This window comes from Carcharodon carcharias, chromosome 13 (assembly GCF_017639515.1).
Source record: "Carcharodon carcharias isolate sCarCar2 chromosome 13, sCarCar2.pri, whole genome shotgun sequence".
Classification (NCBI taxonomy): Eukaryota; Metazoa; Chordata; class Chondrichthyes; order Lamniformes; family Lamnidae; genus Carcharodon; species Carcharodon carcharias.
In genome coordinates this window covers 52,825,687-52,846,489 of record NC_054479.1, presented here as the reverse complement: position 1 = coordinate 52,846,489, position 20,803 = coordinate 52,825,687, and the positions used below count along the sequence as shown (strand labels likewise).

Below are 20,803 nucleotides of genomic sequence, written 5' to 3'. Positions count from 1 at the left end.
TCTGATTATCTTTCCATTAACAGACCCCCAATCTGATTAACACTAGAGTAATAAACCCTCAGTCTGATTAAGTTTCCAGTAACATACCCCAATCTGATTAACATTAGAGTAATAAACCATTAGTCTGATTATCTTTCCAGTAACAGGCCACCAATCTGAATAACATTAGTGTAATAAGTCCTCCGTCTAATTATCTTTCCATTAACAGACGCCCAATCTGATTAACATTAGAGTAATAAATCTTCACTCTGAATATCTTTCCAATAACAGGTCCCCAATCTGATTAACATTAGAGTAATAAGCCCTCCGTCTGATTATCTTTCCAGTAACAGATCCCCAACCTGATTAATATTAGAGTAATAAACCCTCAATCTGATTATCTTTTCAGTAATATTCCCAATGTGATTAACATTAGAGAAATAAACTGTCAGTCTGATTAGCTTTCCAGTAACAGACCCCCAATCTGATTAACATTAGAGTAATAATCCCTCAATCTGATTATCTTGCCAGTAACTGTCCCAATCTGATTAACTTTAAAGTAATAAACCCTCAGTCTGATTATCTTTCCAGTAACAGGCCCCCAATCTGAATAAGATTAGAGTAATAAACCCTCAGTCTGATTATCTTTCCATTAACAGACCCCCAATCTGATTAACACAAGAGTAATAAACCCTCAGTCTGATTAAGTTTCCAGTAACATACCCCAATCTGATTAACATTAGAGTAATAAACCATTAGTCTGATTATCTTTCCAGTAACAGGCCACCAATCTGAATAACATTAGTGTAATAAGTCCTCCGTCTAATTATCTTTCCATTAACAGACGCCCAATCTGATTAACATTAGAGTAATAAACCTTCACTCTGATTATCTTTCCAATAACAGGTCCCCAATCTGATTAACATTAGAGTAATAAGCCCTCAGTCTGATTATCTTTCCAGTAACAGATTCCCAACCTGATTAATATTAGAGTAATAAACCCTCAATCTGATTATCTTTTCAGTAATATTCCCAATGTGATTAACATTAGAGAAATAAACTGTCAGTCTGATTAGCTTTCCAGTAACAGACCCCCAATCTGATTAACATTAGAGTAATAAATCCTCAGTCTGATTATCTTCCCCGTAACAGATTCCCAAGCTGATTAACATTAGAGTAATAAACCTTCAATCTGATTATCTTTGCAATAACAGGCTCACAATCTGATTAACATTAGAGTAATAAGCCCTCAGTCTGATTATCTTTCCAGTAACAGATTCCCAACCTGATTAATATTAGAGTAATAAACCCTCAATCTGATTATCTTTTCAGTAATATTCCCAATGTGATTAACATTAGAGAAATAAACTGTCAGTCTGATTAGCTTTCCAGTAACAGACCCCCAATCTGATTAACATTAGAGTAATAAATCCTCAGTCTGATTATCTTCCCCGTAACAGATTCCCAAGCTGATTAACGTTAGAGTAATAAACCTTCAATCTGATTATCTTTGCAATAACAGGCTCACAATCTGATTAACATTGGAGTAATAACCCCTCAGTCTGATTACCTTTCCAGTACCTGATCCCCAAGGTGATTAATATTAGAGTAATAAACCCTCAATCTGATTATCTTTCCAGTAACGGATCCCCAATCTGATTAACATTAGAGTAATAAACCCTCAATCTGATTATCTTTCCAGTAATTATCCCAATCTGATTAACATTAGAGTAATAAATCCTCAGTCTGATTATCCTTCCAGTAACAGACTCCCAATCTGATTAACATTAGAGTAATTAACTCTCAGTCTGATTATCTTTCCAGTAACAGACCCACAATCTGATTAACATGATTATTTTGCCAGTAACATTCCCAATCTGATTAACATTAGAGTAATAAACCGTCAGTCCGATTATCTTTCCAGTAACAGACCCCAAATCTGATTAACATTTGAATAATAAACCCTCAGTCTTATTATTTTTCCAGTAACAGACCCACAATCTAATTAACATTAGAGTAATAAACCCCCAGTCTGATTATCTTTCCAGTAACAGACCCCCAAGCTGATTAACATTAGAGTAATAAACCCTACATCTTATTATCTTTGCAGTAACTGTCCCAGTCTGATTAACATTAGAGTAATAAATCTTCAATCTGAGTATCTTTCCAATAACAGGCCCCCAATCTGGTTAATAATAGAGTAATAACCCCTCGGTTTGATTATCTTTCCAGGAACAGATCCCCAACCTGATTAATATTAGAGTAATAAACACTCAATCTGATTATCTTTCCAGTAACTTTCCCAATTTGATTAACATTAGAGTAATAAACCGTCAGTCTGAGGATTTATTATTCTACTGTTGATCAGATTGGGAATGTTACTGGAAAGATAATCAGATTGAGGGTTTATTACTCTAACAGACCCCCAATCTGATTAACATTAGAGTAATCAATCCTCAATCTAATTATCTTTCCAGTAACGGACCCACAATCTGATTAACATTAGAGTAATAAACCAGCAGTCTGATTATATTTCCAGTAACAGACCCCCAAGGTAATTAACATTAGAGTAATAACCCCTCAGTCTGATTATCTTTCCAGTAACAGATCCCCAAGCTGATTAATATTAGAGTAATAAGTCCTCAGTTGATTACCTTTCCAGTAACAGACCCACAATCTGATTAACATTGGAGTAATAAACCCTCAATCAGAATATCTTTCCAGTAACAGACCCCTGACCGGACCTGGATGTTGACATCTCGTTGTTCCGGGGACGACATACTTGGAGGGACCTTTCGGCTGATTCTGATTGGTGGGCTGGAGAAGCCGGTGTCTGGGAAGAAACTGTCCGGAGGAGGAGAGTCTCGGAGCGGAAGCGGGTGAGTGACCTTCGGGTCCGGGGGGTGGGATGAGGTGAGCGGGCCTGGGTGGGCTGAGACGCGGCTCTGTCTGTCTCCCGCTGCCTGAGGTGTAAAGGGAAGAGACTGTAGCCCCAACCGTCCCCGGCTTTCTCTTCAGACCCCTGGTATTGACTCTCTCTCTCGGCCATTCCAGGCCCTGGGTTAAACTCCCCTTCATCCAATTCACACAAAACAAAAGCAAAATACTGCGGATGCTGCAAATCTGAAATTAAAACAGAAAGTTTTGGAAATACTCAGCAGCTCTGGCACCATCTGAGGAAAGAGCCTTGCCTTCCATCTGCCCTCATTTGGCGGGTTGGCTGCACCATGAACAATCTTTCTCCACTTATTTTTATTCTCCGCTGCCCCCTCTGACAATCCCATAGAGAGGCCAGTCCACGTTCTAATATTATCCATCCATGCCATCTTGGGTAGGTCTTGTGCACGTTTTCCAAACACCTCCCCCACTAGATTCACATCATGTGTCCAAACTATCTGAGCTTCCTTGATGTCACTGCCCCACACAAGTTCCTCTTAACACCAGCTTTCTCCACCACCCACTCATTTGTCTGTCCATGACACACGTAATATCCACCTCAGTCCTTTCATTTCAAATGTTCTTATTCAAGCCTCGTCACTCGTCTCAGTGATCTAGCTTTCAGGGCCAGACATTGTCACAGGCCACACAAGGGCTGTCAGGAGATGAATTTTCATCATAATTGAAGTACTGTGGCTATTCCATACTCCATTAAGTGAGTTCACAATGCCAGGACCTTCTTAAGTCTAGCCTGAATTGCTTTGGTATCTTCTATGCTCAGTGACCAAAGATGGTGGAAGGTATCAACTTATTCAAGCTGAACTCTGTTAATCAGAATCTTGCAGGTTTTTCCGCCCATCCCCATCACCTTTGTCTTGTCGACATTGATCAGGAAACCATATTTCTGGTTAACTTGATGAAGATAATACACCAACCACTGGGTTAGTGAGCAGAATAATGTCATTAGCATATGGAAGACTCAGAACTCTCCAATCGCCCGTCAGTATCCCATCTTTATATCCATCAAGTGTGTCCCTCATAATCATTTCTGCTAGGATGTTGAATAAATTTGATGAGAGGACACACCGCTGTCTAACACCCTTTTTGATCCTGCACCATTTTAAAAGAGTGCCGGCAACTCTGACCTAGCTCATTGCTTACGATAAAGCTTGGCTAGTAAGTCAATTAAATGTGGTGGGTATCCCATGTCTAAAGTTGTCAACTAGAGTTTCCTGTGTGAGACTGAATTGAATGCCTTTTCAAAATCAATGAAGAACATGTATATTGGCTACTGATGTTCTTGGACTTTGCGCATTATGATTCTAAGATTAGTGACTTGATCCCTTGTTCTTCCACATTGAAATGTAGCTTGTTCATCAGCAATCTTACTCTCTTTTTTGGATCAGTTCAAGATTATCTTTAGCAAGATTTTACTACCGTGGGAGATCAATGCAATTGTTCTATAATTTGAGCACTTTTTCAGGTCATCTTTCTTCAGAAGAGGAATAAAAGTAGAATCAATCCAGTCCTCCGACCAACCCCTCAGTTGCAAACGTATTCTATACATCCTGTCCACTACCGGTTCTCCTCTCATCTTAACTAATTCTGTCAGTATATTGTCCGAGCTCATGGCCTCATGGCTGGCCGTACCTTAACTCAAAGTGAAGGAGACTCACGTTCAACTTGGCCTTTAAATTCAGACTCCCTGTCATCCTTGTAAATGTACTCAATGTTTGCGCCACCATGCAGCAATTTTCTTTACTTCCTTTTCATTCTTGCCAGAAGTTGACAATGCAATACAGGTGGGCTTGAAACTTTTGTGGAATTGATCGAACTGTTTGGAAAGGTTTCTGTTAATTGCCTTGCTGATTCTCTGCTTCTAATACATCACACATCATTTAGCTGTTTTCCTTATCCACTCACAACTTTCTTTGAATTTCTGTCTTTAAACCATTGTAACAATCCACATCCTTTTTCCCCTTTGCCTCACTCTTGGCTTTAATCAGGGAAGATGTCTCATCGGACACCAATTTTTTCCATCTCACAGGTTGTACAAATCCCACCATTTCCTTTGCTACACTCAGGAAAACAGTTTTTAGTTTGTCCATTTGTAGAGGTCCAGGTATGCAACCATCTTTGACCAGGTGTTGGCCACAACCAAATCATGTTCCTCTCAGAAATCCCAAAGGCGCTCTCCAGCTTCATTAGTCTCTCCTAATCCAAATGGGCCAATCGTGTCTGGATCCTACCCATAACCCATATGCTAACTTGGCATTGAAGTCACCCAAAACTAATAAAATGTCTTTCTTCGGAGTTTGTTTCATCACCTTTAACACATTGTGATAAATATCCACAGCATCTTCTTCCACAGCAGTCAATGTAGGTCTGTAATCTTAAATCAAAGTGGCTTTGCATTAAGGCGCACAACTATGACTCTATCACAGATTGGTTCATATCTGATTAGGGGCCCAGCTAAACACTAGTGTATCCATAATGCTACATCATTCAGGCCACATGCATTTCCTCCAGAGTAAACTATGCAGTGCCCTTCCTGTGTTGTGAAGTGACCTTGACCTTCCCAATGCACTTCTGCCAGCCCATACCAATTCTCTCCATTTCCCTCGTAAGCAATCGCACTTTGCCAAGATGAAGCATGCTACGCACATTTCATGTTCCAACTCCAAACTTTTTATGAAGTTGAACTGATGGCAGGTGATCACATTCCTGGCCCATTAATAATGATAATCATGTTCCTTTCCCTTTTATTCCTATAGCACGTTTTCTGAACTTATCCTGGTTAGTCAATAGGCAACATTGACCTTGGTTTGCTGGATGACATCCAAGCTAGTATGGGATCTGTTTTGCATTCATTGTCCATAGTGCTGTTTGGATAAATAAGATGGTAGGGCCCTTCATCTTTCCACCTCGCAGTGAGGAAGCCATTCTCCAGTTGTACTGGATATCTGCCTTCCTGTTGCCACAGGTTAGCCATTACCACTTTAACCATGTCATCCGCCCAGTCAGCGGCCAGAAAAGACTGCTGCTGCCCAAGTCTTCACTGCCCATGTTAGGAAGCTGTTTTCAGAGTTCCTGTTGAACCTGTCCACCTCGCCCAACACCCTAGGTGATACTTCAGTCAAGACTTTGACCACTGCTGGCAGAGCCTCAGCAAGTAACCCCCTACTTCTAGTTGTTCACCATTCACCATATTGAGGCTTGGGGCGGAATTTGAAGGATGTGGAGAAACAGAATTAACATTTCAGGTCTGTGACCTTCCATCAAAACACACGATTCTCTCCATTTCCCTCCTGCTGCCCCCCCCCCCCCCCAGCACCTCCTTTTGCCCCCCCTCACCACCTCTCTCTGTGCCCCCCCCACCACTTCCCTCTTGCCCCCCCCACCACTTCCCTCTTGCCCCCCCACCACTTCCCTCTCGCCCCCTCACCACTTCCCTCTCACCCCCCCCCCACCACTTCCCTCTCACCCCCCCCACCACTTCCCTCTCACCCCCCCACCACTTCCCTCTCACCCCCCCACCACTTCCCTCTCACCCCCCCAACACTTCCCTCTCATCCCCTGCCTCCTTCCTCAGCTTCCCACCACCTCCCTCTCGCTGCCCCACCACCTCCCTATCGCGCCCCCGACCACTTCTCTTTGCATCCCTATCAGCTTCCCCTCCCACTTCCCCACCGTCCCTTTGCCCCTTCTTCTGTCCCAGTCCCGCCCAACAGTAACTTGTAACTTTGATGAAAATGACATATATAATCTCTTTGCTCTTATTTTGCCTCAGTTCAAAATTTGTTGACACACTGAGAAAGGAACGATGGGCAACACAAGCAGTGAGCGTGCAGCGATGGACCGCCAGGGGGTTCAGAAGACCCCTCGGAGGGACAGCACCAGCGGCGCTATTCACACCAAAGAACATGACCGGCCAAAAATTCTGATGGACAGTCCAGAGGATGCAGACATCTTTCATGCTGAGGAAATCAAAGTAATGGTATCTCCACAAAGGATTCTAATGTTTTTCCACTCCTGGTGCTGCTATCTGCGCTGCTGTCTAAGCAGTATGGTTCCAATTCACTGTGTCTGATTTGACCCAGGGGTCATTATTCGCTTATGAGTCTAGATAGTGAGTGTCAGCAGGCTACTGAACTGTGGGGGGACAGCATGTCTAGAGTCAGCATGTATGTACTTTGAACAGGGTGCAGTGAGTAATGGCTGACAGCAGAAACCTTGTCTGATTTATCCCTCACTTAAAGCTTGAAGCTAAAACCAATTGTTTCCCTGTTACTGCCACTCAGACTGTTATTGGCTAACAGTGAAGCTTGAATCTGGGACCTTCCCATTGTGTGGCTCAGCCCTCTTTGATAAAACTTGGTGATCTCTTGGGGACTTGGATTTTTCCCTGAAAGGTTGTAATGAATGACTTTGTGTTCTTTTAATTCATTTTTCTAATCTTAAAGAAATTGATCTATAAAATTAATGGGAGAGATTAGCATTAAAAAAGCCAGCGACTGAATTAAGTTTCACTGTTGTCTTCTGTTTTGAAGGCCCCACTGGAGAAGGAGTACTTTGCCTGGCAGCAGGACTTGGAAGTTTCTGACAAAATTTCCAAACAGGCTCGTCCAACAGTGTTTCGGTGGAAAGGGGGTGGGAAGGAAGTTTTCATCTCTGGGTCCTTCAATGGGTGGACCAACAAAATCCCACTTACCAGAAGGTAGGTGTTTTTGTAACCTTCTCTGAATTTCTCATTATCAGCTTGGACTTGTCTGTGATGACGACAAGGGACTAGATGATGATGGCAATTTAAGGCAGGTAATGTACATTTTGTACAAAAGGACCTTAGATTCAGGATTGGAAATTTTAGCAGGAGATTTTAAACACGCTTTTGAAAACCAGCACGTTGCTTACAGTAAGCTTGGGGTGAATGGCACGCGGTGTTCACATGCGGTGTTTACACACTGTATAACTATGCAGTAAGGCAATTCCTGAGGTACTGGAGTATATATCATTGTATACACAAGTAAGTATACATGATCCATGGATATATTTCATTAGCTTAAATAATAAGAGACATGGGTATATTGTACTGCTTAATGAACACAGTGACAGGCACTGGATATATTTTCAGAATTACGTGGAAAAACTCAGCAGATCTGGCAGTATCAGCAGAGAAGAAAAGAGTTGATGTTTCAAGTCCTCATGACCCTTCAACAGAACTAGGTGAATCCAAGATCCAAGGAGAGGGGTGAGGGGTGGGGGTGGGGGGTGGGGGGGGTGGTGGTTGGTGGGGGGAGAGAAGTGGAGGGAGAGAAGTGGAGGGGGGGTGGTTGTAGGGACAAGCAAGCAGTGATAGGAGCAGATAATCAAAAGATGTCACAGACAAAAGAACACAGAGATGTTGAAGTTGGTGATATTATCTAAACGAATGTGCTAATTAAGAATGGATGGTGGGGCACTCAAGGTATAGCTCTAGTGGGGGTGGGGGGGCATAAAAGATTTAAAAATAATGGAAATAGGTGGGAAAAGAAAAATCTATGTAAATTATTAGAAAAAACAAAAGGAAGGGGGAAGAAACAGAAAGGGGGTGGGGATGGAGGAGGGAGTTCAAGACCTAAAGTTGTTGAATTCAATATTCAGTCCGGAAGGCTGTAAAGTGTCTAGTCGGAAGATGAGGTGCTGTTCCTCCAGTTTGCGTTGGGCTTCACTGGAACAATGCAGCAAGCCAAGGACAGACATGTGGGCAAGAGAGCAGGGTGGAGTGTTAAAATGGCAAGTGACAAGGAGGTTTGGGTCATTCTTGCGGACTGACCACAGGTGTTCTGCAAAGCGGTCGCCCAGTTTACGTTTGGTCTCTCCAGTGTAGAGGAGACCGCATTGAGAGTAATGAATACAGTAGACTAAGTTGGGGGAAATGCAAGTGAAATGCTGCTTTACTTGAAAGGAGTGTTTGGGTCCTTGGACGGTGAGGAGAGAAGAAGTGAAGGGGCAGGTGTTACATCTTTTGCGTGGGCATGGGGAGGTGCCATAGGTGGGGGCTGAGGAGTAGGGGGTGATGGAGGAGTGGACCAGGGTGTCCTGGAGGGAACGATCCCTACGGAATGCCACCAGGGGGGCTGAAGGGAAGATGTGTTTGGTGGTGGCATCCTGCTGGAGTTGGTGGAAAAGCAGAGGATGATCCTTTGAATGCGGAGGCTGGTGGGGTGATAAGTGAGGACAAGGGGGACCCTATCGTGTTTCTGGGAGGGAGGAGAAGGCGTGAGGGCGGATGCGCGGGAGATGGGCCGGACACGGTTGAGGGCCCTGTCAACGACCGTGGGTGGAAAACCTCGGTTAAGGAAGATTAAAAGTTCTTTTGTCTGTGACATCTTTTGATTACCTGCTCCTATCACTGCTTGCTTGTCCCTACAACCACACCCCACCTCCAGTTCTCTCCCCCCCCAACCCAACCCCCCATCCCCCCCCACCTTAAACCAGCTTATATTTCACCCCTCTCCTTGGATTCACCTAGTTCTGTTGAAGGGTCATGAGGACTCAAAACGTCAACTCTTTTCTTCGCCGATGCTGCCAGAATTGCTGAGTTTTTCCAGGTAATTCTGTTTTTGTTTTGGATTTCCAGCATCTGCAGTTTTTTGTTTTTATCACTGCATATATTTTGTTGGGTAATTTAGATAATGACACAGATATATTGTATTAGCGTGCAGTGACAAATATTGGCTCATATACATAGTGGGACACATGGGTTTATGTTGTTTAGAAGGCATAGTGATGTACACTGGGACATAAGAATTGGGTAAAGTTCACAGTTACAGATGTGGGTATATTTAATTGGTTTGCATAGATAGTTGTACATAGGAAAATTTCATTGTTTAGTATACACAGTAATGTAAACTGAGGTATATATACTTGGGTAGCAGACACAGTAACAAACAAGAATATGTTTCATAGGAATGTATGCAGTGATAGGTACGGGATATATTCCATTGGGTAGTGTATATTGAGGCAAATACTCCAGAGGCCTGGACTAATGCTCTGAGACAGGAGTTCAAATCACACCAACAACAATGAGAGGAATTTAAATTCAGTTAATTAGATAAATCAGGTATGAAAAGCTAGTCTCAGTAATGATGACCATGAAACTACCAGATTGTTACAAAAACTCATCAGGTTCACTAATATGTCTTTGGGGATTCTTGTTGAGCAGGCGGTAACATTTAGCTTTAGAATCCATGGAAACTAAGGTGCATTATACCTGGGGCTTAAAAATCATGGTTTGTGGCTTTTGTGCTGGTCCCTCTCACTTCAAAAACACCTGTACAAATGAGCAGCACTGAGAAAGCTGTGGAACCGTACAATGGATGCACCGTGGGTGAGAATTTCCATAGAATTGTCTCACTCCCCCCCACATAACTTTGACGGTAAAGTGGTGGAAACCCTTGAGAACCGATGTACAGTGCTGTTTACTCCAGTTTTCTAAGGGATTCATCAGTCTCCTACTCAACCAGGGGTTCCACCAGTCTATTCTAGAAACCCCTACTGAAACCCCTGGAATATGTCACCAATTGCACCTGGAGCGTTCCACACTGCAACCAGGGAGAGAAGGTCTTTTGTTCATGGTGCATCCCAGCTAGTGGATGAGCTAGAGGACATGACAAATTCCTGACAATCCAGTCATGCTCAATCCCAGAGTTAACCGTAGAAGCATTTTAAACAGTTGGCACACAGGTGTGTGTCCTATACTATTTTCTGCCTAGTTCACTGCACAGGGGACATTACATACTGACCACGGACTAAGGGATATTTCAATTTCATGGGTTTACTTTCTTCTCTCCCTCTCTTTTTCTGCAGCCACAATAACTTCGTGGCAATTCTGGACCTCCCAGAGGGTGAGCATCAGTATAAGTTCTTTGTGGATGGTCAGTGGACCCATGATACATCAGAGGTATGAGATGGCGTTGACCTGCTGCAATGTGATGTTTCTTACTTAGTTGTGCAACAAAACAATGCATATTGTAGGTGTTTTGTTTGATAGAATCGATCATGGTGGTGCCCTTTGTCGTAACCACATTATAGAGTTGAGGCTCTGATAGGCCCTGTTTATGACATTGGGGGAGAGGCTGTCCTGATGGAGAATTGTAGAAGTACTTCATGTTGGCAGCCTTGATTTATTTTTTCTAATGTGGAGAGATTCCCAAGTGTATCCAGTGGCCCTAAAGGCTGGAACAGATGAATAGAAAACCATTGCTGTGCTGAGTCCCTTTCATTTGCTTCCTCACAGATAAACCACAGACCTCATTCCCAAAGCAGGAACTTACTGCCCTTGCAATTAGTATGTCTAGAGAGAGGTTGGCCATGGGAAACAGCCTGCATGGTTGTATGTTAAAATGGGTAGGTCGCCAGTAAATGGTGGTGGCCTTGGAACTGCGCCATAATGTGATTCCTACACGAGCACGATGGTGGTGTCAAAGTCCTCTGCTGTCTGGAAGTTGTAACCTTGAAGTGCTTTATAGCTGATTTCTGACTGTGCTGTCTTATCCACAGCCTGTTACCACCAGCCAGCTTGGTACCATCAATAATGTTATCCGGGTGACTCAGACTGATTTTGAAGTGTTTGATGCATTGATGGTGGATTCACAGAAATGCTCAGATGTGTCAGGTGGGTCACAAGTGCAATGGGCAAAATGCCAATGATAACAGAGTCTTCGAATATGATCGAAAATGTTGCAGCACAGATGGAGGCTATTTGGCCAATCGTGTTTGTGCTAGCTCTTTGGTAGAACCACCCAATTGATTCAACTCCCCTCCTCTTTCCCCATCGCCTTGTAATTATTTTTCCACTAACTATTTAGCCAGTTCTCTTTTGAATGTTACTATTCCCCTTTCAGACGTTGCATTCCAGAATACCACAATTCACTATCTAAAATAAATTAATTTTTTCAAGTTGACTCTAGTTATTTTGCCAATCATCTTAAATTTATGTCCTCTGGTTACCAATCCTTCTGCCACTAGAAATAATTTCTCCTCCTTTATTCTATCAAAACCATTCATGATTTTGAAACCTTTATCAAATCTCCTCTTAACCTCTCTCCTAAGGAGAACAGCCCCAGCTTCTGCAAACTCTCCACTTAACTGATGTTCCCCATCTCCAGTAGCATTCCAGCAAGTCTCTCTGCATGCTCTCCAATGTTCATAAAGTGTGTGGTGCCCAGAATTGAACACAGTATTTCAGTTGAGGCCTAACCAGTGTTTTATCAAAGTTTAACATAACTTCCAAGCTTGTGTACTCTATGCCTCTCTTAAAGCCATGAATCCCATTTGGCTTTATTAAGAGCCTTCTGCCACCTTCAAAGATTTGTGTACGTACAGTCTCAGGTGTCTTTGTGCATGCGCACACTTCAAAATTGTCCCATTTACTTCATGTTACCTCTCCTCATTCTTCCTGCCAAAATGAATCACTTCATACTTCTCTCCGTTAAATTTCATCTGCCATTTGTCTGCCCAATTCACCAGTCTGTTTATGTCTTCCTGAAGCTCTGTTACCATCCTTCACACCGTTAACTATTCTTGTGTAATCTGTAAACTTGAAATTATAGCCTGCATGCACAAGTCCAGGGCATTAATATACATCAAAAGCAGTGGCCTAATAACCCCCAGGTACTACACCTGATCTGTAAAGCAACTGTTCACCGCTCCTTTCTACAGTTTGGCCAATTTTGTATCCCACTGTCACTATCTCTTTAATACCATTAGCTTTAATATTACTAACAAGTCTATGATGTAATACTTTGTCAAGCCCCCATCTTTTGAAAGTCCGTATACACATCAACCGCATTAGTCTCTGATATCAACCCTCTTCATTACCTCATCATAAAGCTCAATCAAGTTAGTCGAACAAGATTTACCTTTGTTAGCTTTAGGAACACAGGAACAAGAGCAGGCCTTTCAGCCCTTCGAGCCTGCTCCGCCATTCAATATGATCATGGCTGATTGAACACTTCAATGCCTTTTACCCACACTATCCCCATAACCCTTTACGTTATTATTAATCAGAAATTTATCGTTAATCAGAAATCTATCAGTCTCTGCTTTAAACATATGCAATGACTGAGCTTCCATGGCCCTCTGGGGTAGAGAATTCCAATGATTCACAACCGTCTGAGTAAAGAAATTTCTCCTCATCTCAGTCCTAAGTGGCTTCCCCCTTATTTCAAGGTTCTAGATTCCCCAACCAGGGGAAACATCTTACCTGCATCTACCCTGTCTGTTCATTTAAGTATTTTGTAGGTTTCAATGAAACCACCTCTCATTCTTTGGAACTCTAGAGAATACAAGCCCGTTTTCCCCAGTCTCTCTTCATAAGACAGCCCCACTATCCCCAGAACAAGTCTGGTGAACCTTCGTTGCACTCCCTCTCTGGCAATAATATACTTTCTGAGGTAAGGGGACCAAAACTACACAGTATTCCAGGTGTGGGCTAGCCAAGCTTCTATACAATTGAAGAAAGACGTCACTACTTCTGTACTCAAATCATCTTGTGACAAAGGCTAACATTCCATTAGCCCTCCTAATTGCCTGCTGCACCTGCATGTTAGCTTTCAGTGACTTACGGACAAGGACACCCAGGTCCCTTTGTACATCTACACTTTCTAATCTTACCATTTAGGAAATATTCTGCACATCTGTTCCTTCTACCAAAATAGATAACCTCACACTTTTCCACATTACATTCCATTTGCCATATTCTTGCCCACTCACTAAGTCTGTCCAAATCCCCCTGTAGCCGCTTTACATCTTCCTCACAACACACATTCCCGCCTAGCTTTGTATCTTCCACAAACTTGGAAATATCACATTTGGCCCCCACATCCAAATCTTCCTTTGCTGTATTCTAAAAATCTCCCAATCCTCAGGTTTACTCCTACTTCTGGCAACTTTAGAAGCCTTTACTTTTAATTTTATAAAATATTTAACTTTCTTTGTCAGCCATGGTTGACTGAGTTTTTTTGGGGTTTTTGTACTTTGAAAGAATGTGTAGGTGCTATAAGCTTTGTAATAGTTCTTTCATGTATTAGCCCATAATTTTCCAAATGCCAACTATATTTTGTCCCTGAGTATTGGGTATAGCCTACAATTGCTAGGTTTATCCCTCTCCCCTTTTGTACAATTTGCAATCCTTCAGCCCTCTAGCATCACCCCTATATCCAAGGAGGATTGGAAGATTGTGGCCAGAGTCTGCATTTCCTCAGTCAGCTAGAATTTATCCAGTCCAGACTGTCAAGGCCTACCAATATTTTAAGTGCCTCCTTTTTTATCCTATCTAATATTGCAATTGCCTCCTGCTTTACTGACACATTGATAGCATCCGCTGCTTGAATGAAGACAGCAGCAAATTACTCATTTAATAACTCAGCCATGTCTTCTCTCTCCACAAGAAAATTTATCCCTAACCAATCAACCCCATTCTTCCTTTTGTATTATAATTTTATTGTTTATATGTTTACAAAACATTTCTGCATTCCCTTTTACATTAGTTGCTAATCTATTCTCAAGTTCTCTCTTTGCATCTCTTATTCTGGCAGGTCAGATGATTGGACAGAATATAAAGAACGGCAGAGAATGACTAAAAGGTTAATCAGGAGAAAGAAATTAGAGTATGAGAGGAAGCTAGCTAGAAATGTAAAATTGGATAGCAAGAGTTTCTACAGGTATTTAAAAAGGAAAAGAGTAAGTAAAGTGACTGTTGGTCCCCTAGAGAGTGACAGTGGAGAATTAATAGTAGATAATAAGGAAATGGCGGAAGAAATTGACAAATATTTTGCTTCTGTGTTCACTATGGAGGATACAAAAACATTCCAGTAATAGCTGCAAATCAGGAGGTGAACGGGAGAAAGGAACTTGGTGAAACTGAAATCACTAGGGAAACGGTACTGAGCAAATTGATGGAGCTGCAGGCTGGGAAGTCTCTGGGTCCCAGTGGACTACATCCTAGGGTCTTAAAAGAGGTGGCTAATGAGGTAGTTGATGCGCTGGTGTTAATTTTTCAAAATTTACTAGATTCTGGAAAGGTTCCATCAGATTGGAAAGTAGCAAATATAATCCCTCTATTGAAGAAGGGAGGGAGGCAGGAAACTATAGACCAGTTAGCTTGACGTCTGTCATGGGGAAGTTATTAGCATCGATCTTTAAGGAGGTTATAGCTGGGCACTTAGAAGAGCTCAAGGCATTCAGGAAGAGTCAGCATGGTTTTGTGAAAGGAAAATCGTGTTTTGCCAATTTATTGGAGCTTTTTGAAGGAGTAACGTACGCGGTGGATAATGGGGAGCCTGTGGACGTACTGTACTTAGATATCCAGAAGGCATTTGATAAGGTGTCACATCAAAAGATTATTCCGGAAAATAAAAGCACGTGGTGTAGTGGGTAACATATTAACATGGATAGAAGATTGGCTGGCTGGCAAGAAGCAGAGAATATGCATAAATGGGTCTTTTTTGGATTGGCAGGATGTAACGACTGGAGTCCCACAGGGGTCTGCACTGGAGCCTCAATTTTTTACGATTTACATAATGACTCAGATGAGGGGAGTGAAGACATGGTAGTTAAATTTGCAGATGAGACAAAGATAGGTAGGAAAATGTGTTGTGAAGAGGACATGAGGAGGTTGTAGATGGATATAGATAGGTTGAGTGAGTGGGCAAAGATCTGGCAAATGGAGTTTAATGTGGGAAAATGTGAAGTTGTTCATTTTGGCAGGAAGAACAAAAAAGCAGAGTATTACTTAAATGGAGAATGGTTGCATAATACTGAGGTGCAGAGGGTTCTAGGTGTTCTAGTATGCAAGTACAGCAACTAGTTAAGAAGGCTAATGGAATGCTACACTTTATTACAAGCAGGATTTAACATAAAAGTAAGGATGTCATGCTTGAGTTATACAGGGCATTGGTGAGACCACACCTCAAATACTGTGTGCAGTTTTGGTCTCCTTATTTATGGAAGGATGTAAATGCATTGCAGGCAGTTCACAGGAAATTTGCTTGATTGATACCTGGAATGAGCGAGTTGTCTTATGAGGAAAGATTGGACAGACTGGGCTTGTTTCCAATGGAGTTTAGAAGAGTGAGGGGTGATTTGATTGAAGTATACAAAATCCTGAACGGCCTTGACAAGGTGGACATTGAAATGATGTTTCCTTTTGTGGGTGAGTCCAGAACTAGGGGGCACTGTTTTAAAATTAGGGGTCGCCCTTTTAGGACAGAGATGAGGAGAATTTTTTTCTCTAAGGATTGTGCAACTTTGGAATTCTCTGCCTCAGAGGGTGGTGGAGGCAGGGTCATTGAATATTTTTAAGGCAAGGTAGGTAGATTCTTGATAGCCAAGGGAATCAAAGGTTTTCAGGGTTAAATGGGGATGTGGAAATCGAAACACAAGATCAACCATTATTGAACGGCAGAGCAGGCTCGAGGGGCTGAGTGGTCTAATCCTGTTCCTATTTCTTATGTTCTTATTCCCATTTAGACATCCTTTGTGCTTTCTATTTTCAGTTTGCATTATGAAGTTTACAATTATCATCATCCTCCTTTATCTGTTTCATTTTTAATCTCTATATCTTTAGTCATCCAGGGATCTGTAATTTTGCATGACCTTCCTTTCCCACTAATTTTCTTTTATTCATTTCTGGGATGTGAGCATTGCTGGCAAGGCCAACATTTGTTGCCCATCCCTGATTGCCCTTGAAAAGGTGGTGGTGAGCTGCCTTCTTGAACCGCTGCAGTCCATTTGGTATAGAAACATCCACAGTACTGTGAGGGAGGGAGTTCCAGGATTTTGATCTGGTGACAGTGAAGGAACCTAGTTCCAAGTCAGGATGGTGTGTGACTTGAAGGGGAACTTGCTGCTTTGTCCTTCTAGGTAGCAGAGGTCATGGGGTTGGAAGGTGCTGTTGAAGGAGCCTTGGCGAGTTGCTGCAGTGCATCTTGTAGATGTTTTATACTGTACTACTCTGTATCCAATCCATTTCCTCTTTGGAGATCCTCTATTGTTCAATTACTGTTTTATATAACAGTTTTTGATTTCTATTCACCTGTCAGATCCCTTTTCAACTCACTGAGACAACTCTCCTCCTGTTAGCATTTTTATGTTTGATTGTATCTTGTCCCTTTTCCATAACTGATATTATGATCACTATTTCCCAAGATGTTTTCCTACTGAAACATGCTTCACTTGCCCCACTTCATTCCCAGCCTTGTTTTCTTCCCCATTGTGTGAGAAACACATTGATCAAGAAAGTTCTCTTGTACACATTTCAAGAATTACTCCCCCTCCTTGCCCTTCAAGCTATTGCTATCCCGGTCTATATTTGGATATTTGACATTCCCCAGTATCATTACACTGTAATTCTGTGATTTGGCCTGGAAATTTGCTTTTCCTTAGTTCCAGCCCTTAGCTATATTATCCTTCTTCAGTTCTGTAATAGTTTCTTTAGTCAGTACTGCAGCCGCCCCTCCTTTTATTCTTCCCGATCTTTCCTGAATGCCTTGTAGCCAGGAATATTAAGTTCCCAATCCTCTCCACCTTTGAATCAAATCTCTGTAATTCCTATTATATCATAGTCCTATGTTGTGATTTGTGCCTGCAGCTAGCCAATTTTATTTACCATTCTCGGTGCATATACATGCACGAACACCAAAATGACCCTGGACTGTTTTGCATTTGCCCCTGGCTGATCCTCCTATTTGTGCACTATTCTTCATTGTGGTTCTATTTGTCCTCTGTACGCTTTGTTTCTTCTTTCTACTTTTGATCCATGCACAGCTTATCTCATCCGTCTCAATGCTGGTGTAATTGAGACAATTAACTTTCCTCAGATCTGTCAAGCTCTCCCCCTGGCCCTTATCATCAGGATCCGTATGTGTACAAACCTGAGGAGAGGATTAAAACACCTCCTATTCTGCCGCCACACCTGCTCCAGGTCATTCTGAACAAGGACACTGGCATTTCAGTGAGTAAAAACTACTGCTCTTTTATTTGCAGTGATTTGATATTTGATACCAGTCAAAGTTGATGATCCTTTGCAGTGAGCATTTGTAGATGAGTTTTAGCTCAGTGTTGCTGCGTTTGCTTAATGGACACCATCTGATGGCTCAGCTTTCTATCAGAATATCCTAGTTAACAGACTGACATCTGGAAGCAGGAGCTGTGAGTAAGCTGTAAATGAGTATAACACACAAGCCCATGCCTGTGCGCTGAATGCTATGTGCATGAGCCAGAAGCTGTATACAGGTGCCCTGATTTTAACTCCAGGCAGTGAGATGAGTTAAAACTCCCTGCTCCAGAAATTAGGCCTAGGATATCTTAACTCCTGGGTCACCAAATCAGTGGGAAGAGATGGATGATTGCATGGTATTCCTTGGACACGAGGTGGTTGGGGGGCACAGGTTCCAGATTGCGTCCAGGCCTGTGGAGGAGGGATGCAGAGGAGCACTCTTCCTCCTGATAAAGGAGAGAGGCCGTCTTGGCCTCTTCTTCCTGACTGGTGGTCTTCCGCTTTGGAAACTTCAGTGGCTTCTCCACTCAGACCCAACATGCAGATGTTAGAGAGCACTACGAATATAGATAGAATGCCTTTCACATTCTCAGGTTGTCCCAAAGTACTTTACAGCCAGTGAATCACTTTTAAAATGTAATTGCTGTGTAGGAAGAGTGTCCTCACCGTCTGCTCAGGAGAGCAGATTAGAATCGACATTAAGATCCTGGATGATCTTAACCTACCCAGCTTCCATCAGTGGCTTAAATTTCCCCCATTGTCTGGCACGGTACATGTATCCAGAGTTGTGTATTCAAGTCTGAAGTTGTCTGCATGTGCACAGTTACATGATACAATGTATATATAGTAGGTACAATCTGTGGAAACTGGATGTCTCAGACTGTGTGCATGTGTCACCACTTAATGAGCCTGAACCTGTGTACATGTGCTGGACACTCTGTGTATGAGCTTATGCCTGTTTATCTTTATTGAGTATGAACATATGAGCCAAGTTGCTATGTGCTAAATACACTCCTGCAGTCTGTGTTCTAATGTTTGCAGATACTTCAGTTTCTAACCCTTCAATGACATTCTGGAATCATTCCATTGTAACTTAGCAAATAGCTGACCCATCCAACCATTAAATTCACAGAATCCATCTATTATCTCACTTGAGGAACCTTTATCCAATGGGTCCTTTCATCTGCTTGCAGAACCCAGGATTTCAGTTTCATTTTTCATTCAACACAGCCATCATCATTTTCTGCATTAACTGGGGAACAGCTTTGTCCGTTGCTGAGTTAGCACGGACCACAATAGCGAAAACTATGAAGCAATCATTGTACACTTGCCAAATCATCCAAACTTAGAGGACAGAACTGGCCCATCGGACACGTCCAGAATGGCGCTGCAGATGTCTGCTCTGACATCACCCTCCCCTGGGAGCTGTCTGCTCTGGCCCCACCCTCCACACAGCCCCTCTTCTAGCAGCAGTCACCCCTGAACACCCCCACCCACCAGGAACTGTCCCCTCTGACACCACCCTCCATCCTTTCCCTCCCCTGGGAGCTGTCTGCTCTGGCCCCACCCTCCACACAGCCCCTCTTCTGGCAGCAGTCACCCCTGACCACCCCCACCCACCAGGAACTGTCCCCTCTGACACCACCCTCCATCCGCCCCCTACTCCAGGAGCTGTCTGCTCTGAGCACCCCTACCCGCGGCGAGCTGTCCGCTCTGACCTCCCTCCCCGGGAGCTATCCGCTCCGACCTCCCACCCTCCCCGGGAGCTGTCCGCTTCGACCTCCCTCCCTCCCCGGGAACTGTCTGCTCCGACCTCCTTCCCTCCCCGGCAGCTGTCCGCTCCAATCACCCTCCCTCCCCGGGAGCAGTCTGCTCCAACCTCCCTCCCTCCCCGTGAGCTGTCTGCTCCAACCACCCTCCCTCCCCATGATCTGTCCGCTCCGACCCCCCTTCCTCCCCACAGGCTGTCCGCTCCAACATCCCCAGGAGCTGTCCACTCCGACTTCACTCCCTGCCCACGAGCTGTCCGCTCCAACCACCCTCCTTCCCCACGAGCTGTCCGCTCCAACGTCCAACGGAGCTCTCCACTCCGACTTCACTCCCTCCCCACGAGCTGTCCGCTCCGACCTCCCTCCCTCCCTGCGAGCTGTCTGCTCCGACCTCCCTCCCCGGGAGCTGTCCGCTCCGACCTCCCTCCCTCCCCGGGAGCTGTCCGCTCCGACCTCCAGCCCTCCCCATGAGCTGTCCGCTCCGACCTCCCTCCCTTCCCGGAAGCTGTGCGCTCCAACCTCCCTCCCTCCCCGTGAGCTGTCTGCTCCAACCTCCGTCCCTCCCCGTGAGCTGTCCGCTCCGACCTCCATCCCTCCCTGGGAACTGTCCTCTCCGACTTCCCTCCCTCCCTGGGAGCTGTCCGCTCCTACCTCCCTCCCTCCCTGGGAGCTGTCCACTCCGACCTCCCTCCCTCCCCACGAGCTGTCTGCTCCTACCTCCCTCCCTCCCTGGGAGCTGTCCACTCCGACCTCCCTCCCTCCCCACGAGCTGTCTGCTCCGACCTCCCTCCCTCCCCACAATTTGTCCGCTCCAACCTCCCTCCCTCCCCAGCAGCTGTCCGCTCCAACCTCACTCCCTACCCACAAGTTGTCCGCTCTGACTTCCCTCCCTCCTCAGCAGCTGTCCGCTCCAATCTCCCTCCCTCCCCGCGAGCTGTCCGCTCCGACCTCCCACCCTCCCCGGGAGCTGTCCGCTCCAACATCCCCAGGAGCTGTCCACTCCGACCTCACACCCTCCCCACGAGCTGTCTGCTCCACCCTCCCTCCCTGGGAGCTGTCCGCTCCGAACTCATTCCCG

The 20,803-nt window shown here is 44.1% G+C and overlaps 1 protein-coding gene across 3 annotated transcripts in view; it reads left to right on the top strand.

The window, feature by feature from the left end:
• Positions 1-2,750: 2,750 nt before the first annotated feature.
• The window catches only part of prkab1a (protein kinase, AMP-activated, beta 1 non-catalytic subunit, a), a 125,855-nt gene continuing 107,802 nt past the window's right edge, over positions 2,751-20,803 (top strand). The window contains exons 1-7 of one of the 3 annotated variants that reach the window (XM_041203446.1): positions 2,826-2,858; positions 6,041-6,179; positions 6,707-6,913; positions 7,467-7,633; positions 10,765-10,858; positions 11,458-11,572; positions 17,778-17,911. In XM_041203446.1, the coding sequence (XP_041059380.1) occupies positions 6,740-6,913; positions 7,467-7,633; positions 10,765-10,858; positions 11,458-11,572; positions 17,778-17,911 (684 nt within the window). In that variant the 5' untranslated portion in view covers positions 2,826-2,858; positions 6,041-6,179; positions 6,707-6,739. Of the gene's footprint in view, positions 2,859-6,040; positions 6,180-6,706; positions 6,914-7,466; positions 7,634-10,764; positions 10,859-11,457; positions 11,573-17,777; positions 17,912-20,803 lie in introns of those variants that run through there. The other 2 variants (XM_041203445.1, XM_041203447.1) reach the window with 2 other exon arrangements.